This window comes from Fulmarus glacialis, unplaced genomic scaffold (genome assembly GCF_000690835.1).
Source record: "Fulmarus glacialis isolate BGI_N327 unplaced genomic scaffold, ASM69083v1 scaffold17318, whole genome shotgun sequence".
NCBI classification, from domain to species: domain Eukaryota; kingdom Metazoa; phylum Chordata; class Aves; order Procellariiformes; family Procellariidae; genus Fulmarus; species Fulmarus glacialis.
In genome coordinates this window covers 1-2,210 of record NW_009229102.1, presented here as the reverse complement: position 1 = coordinate 2,210, position 2,210 = coordinate 1, and the positions used below count along the sequence as shown (strand labels likewise).

The window sequence follows — 2,210 nt, the reverse complement described above, 5'->3', positions numbered from 1 at the left end:
CTTGGCTCGGGGAGCAGCACGAGGCTGTCGGGAGCGCCCCGTAGGCCCAGCCGGGAGCGCGCGATGCCGCTCTTCGGGAACACCTTCAGCCCGAAGAAGACCCCCCCCAGGAAATGTGCCTCTCTCTCCAACCTGCACTTGGTGAGTCCCGTGGCTTGCCTGCGGGAATGCTTGCTTGGCGACAGGGGGAGGGTGGCTCCTGCTGTGGGTGCCATAGCCCTTACAAGAGCCCCCAGCTGTGCCTCTTTCCTCCTGCGGTGCGGCACCGTTTCTGATCACCAGCAATCAGATATGAAGGTAAAAATGGAATAGCTCAGGGAAAGGTCATCATCGCCCCACCCACAGCCCAGAACTTTCACCTAAAGCTTCTCACCAACGGTCTCTAAGCCCAGGGAGACGAGGGTATGTTTGGGTGGGAGAAAGTGCAGGGACGGTAGTGAGAGGAGCCAGTCCTCTACTGCAGCAGTACGTGACTGCAGTAGGGTTTCAGGCTCCAGGGCCAGTTGGACCAGCAGCTTTCATTGGAATGCCAGTCGCTAAGAAGTGGGAGAGCAGGGGCTGGCTTTGGATTTCTGTAAAATGCTGAGTGTGATCTTCTCCTTGCAGCTGGATAGATCGACCCGTGAGATTGAGCTGGGCCTGGAGTACGGCATCCCCACCATGAACCTCGCTGGCCAGAGCCTCAAGTTTGAAAATGGCCAGTGGGTGGCAGGTAGAGTGCAGCTCAGCTTGCTTTGATCTGAAGTGGCCACGGTTGGCTGACAATCCCTGTTTTGACCTCTTTCTTTCCTTCCAGAATCAGGAAGCTTCACGGGGGATCGCAGGGAAATGCAGCGCTTGCGCAAACGAAACCAGCAGCTCGAGGAAGAAAACAACCTCCTTCGGCTGAAAGTGGATATTCTGCTGGACATGGTGAGTCTTTGCCAAGCCGTCACTTGCCCGTAGCAGCGGAAATGCCCGAGCGAAGGGTGCTGGGACTGCCAAAGGAGGCCATTCTCGCTGCACCCTGCTCTTTCCACTTTATCCTGCTATGCAAGACAACTTTAACGGCAAAGTGACTGTGGGAGTAAAGTCTGATCTCCTCTGTGGGAAGAGGGGAAGGTTCCCCCCACAGCAGAGCTTGACTTTCCTGAACACTGTGACTGATTAGAGAGGAGCCCCTGCCAGTGCCCTGTGTCCTCTTTACCTTTCTGCATGGAATACGCCATTTTCTTGCCTCTCTGGCCTCTTCCCTAACTGTGAAACCGAGTTGTAGCCACCCTTTCTGGTCACAGAAGAGTAAAGCTTCCATCTGTTGTGACAAGTGGTGTGGCATCTATTCCATGTGTAAACCTATGGGTGAAAGAATTCCCAAGCCCTAAATAAACCGAAATTCAACCTTACCGAGAGATCACAGCTTTCATGCTTAAAATCTGGAGACATTTTCGGTGAAATAGAATACATGTGTATTCTCAGTCTATTTTAGCCTTTATGTCGGTCCAAGCAAACGCTTACTGCTTCATCATTTTCCTTCCTTACGTTCTTCCCGTGTTTTAAAACTGGCAAGCGGCTTTTGTGGCTGGAGCACCGCACTTAGCGGAAACCCCAGCTGCTCTCCAGGTTTTCCAGGCGATCTCCGTGAAGTGTGGAATCTCGGCTTCCTTCCCACTCACACGGGAAGGAATTCCCTCGCACGGGTGCTGGCCTGCAGCTGTAAATCTCGGTGACGTCTCCACGGAAAGGTTGTGCTATGCAATCAGAAAAGCTTCCGAGGCACAAATGTGTCACCGCGTGCGCTGCCACGACAAGAGGAGCTTCTCCAGAGGGAGAGCAATCTCCGATCCCTCTACGGGGCTTTCGCCTCCTGCCGCGCGTCTCCGAGGCTGCGAGGTCGCAGATCCCGTCTTAGCCCCGCAGCCGTAGCGTGGGAGTAACTCACGCTTGTTGTTGTTCGCTCTGCGTTGCAGCTCTCCGAGACCACAGCCGAGTCCCACCTGATGGAGAAGGAGCTGGAGGAACTGAAGAACCACAGCCGGAGGAGGAAGTGAGGAAGAAGAAGAGGTGGCCGGAGGACGGGGAGCGAGGAGGCTGGCTCTGAGTCTCGGCTGCCCCCGCGCGCGGGACGCCGGGGCTGGCTCGGGCCTCCCAGCTGTCTTGGTACTGTGCGTGGGTACTTCGTTCCGCGGGACCGCGAGTAACGAGGTGCCTCCAGTGTTGTGTGGTGCTGCGGG

General features: G+C 55.8%; 1 protein-coding gene across 1 annotated transcript; it reads left to right on the top strand.

Annotated features, from left to right (window-relative positions):
- Window positions 1-63: 63 nt before the first annotated feature.
- Window positions 64-2,027, top strand: CBY1 (chibby homolog 1 (Drosophila)). Its single transcript, XM_009583744.1, has 4 exons — window positions 64-141; window positions 607-712; window positions 797-912; window positions 1,947-2,027. The coding sequence occupies exons 1-4, from the start codon at window positions 64-66 to the stop codon at window positions 2,025-2,027; spliced, it is 381 nt and encodes a 126-aa protein (XP_009582039.1).
- Window positions 2,028-2,210: the final 183 nt, after the last annotated feature.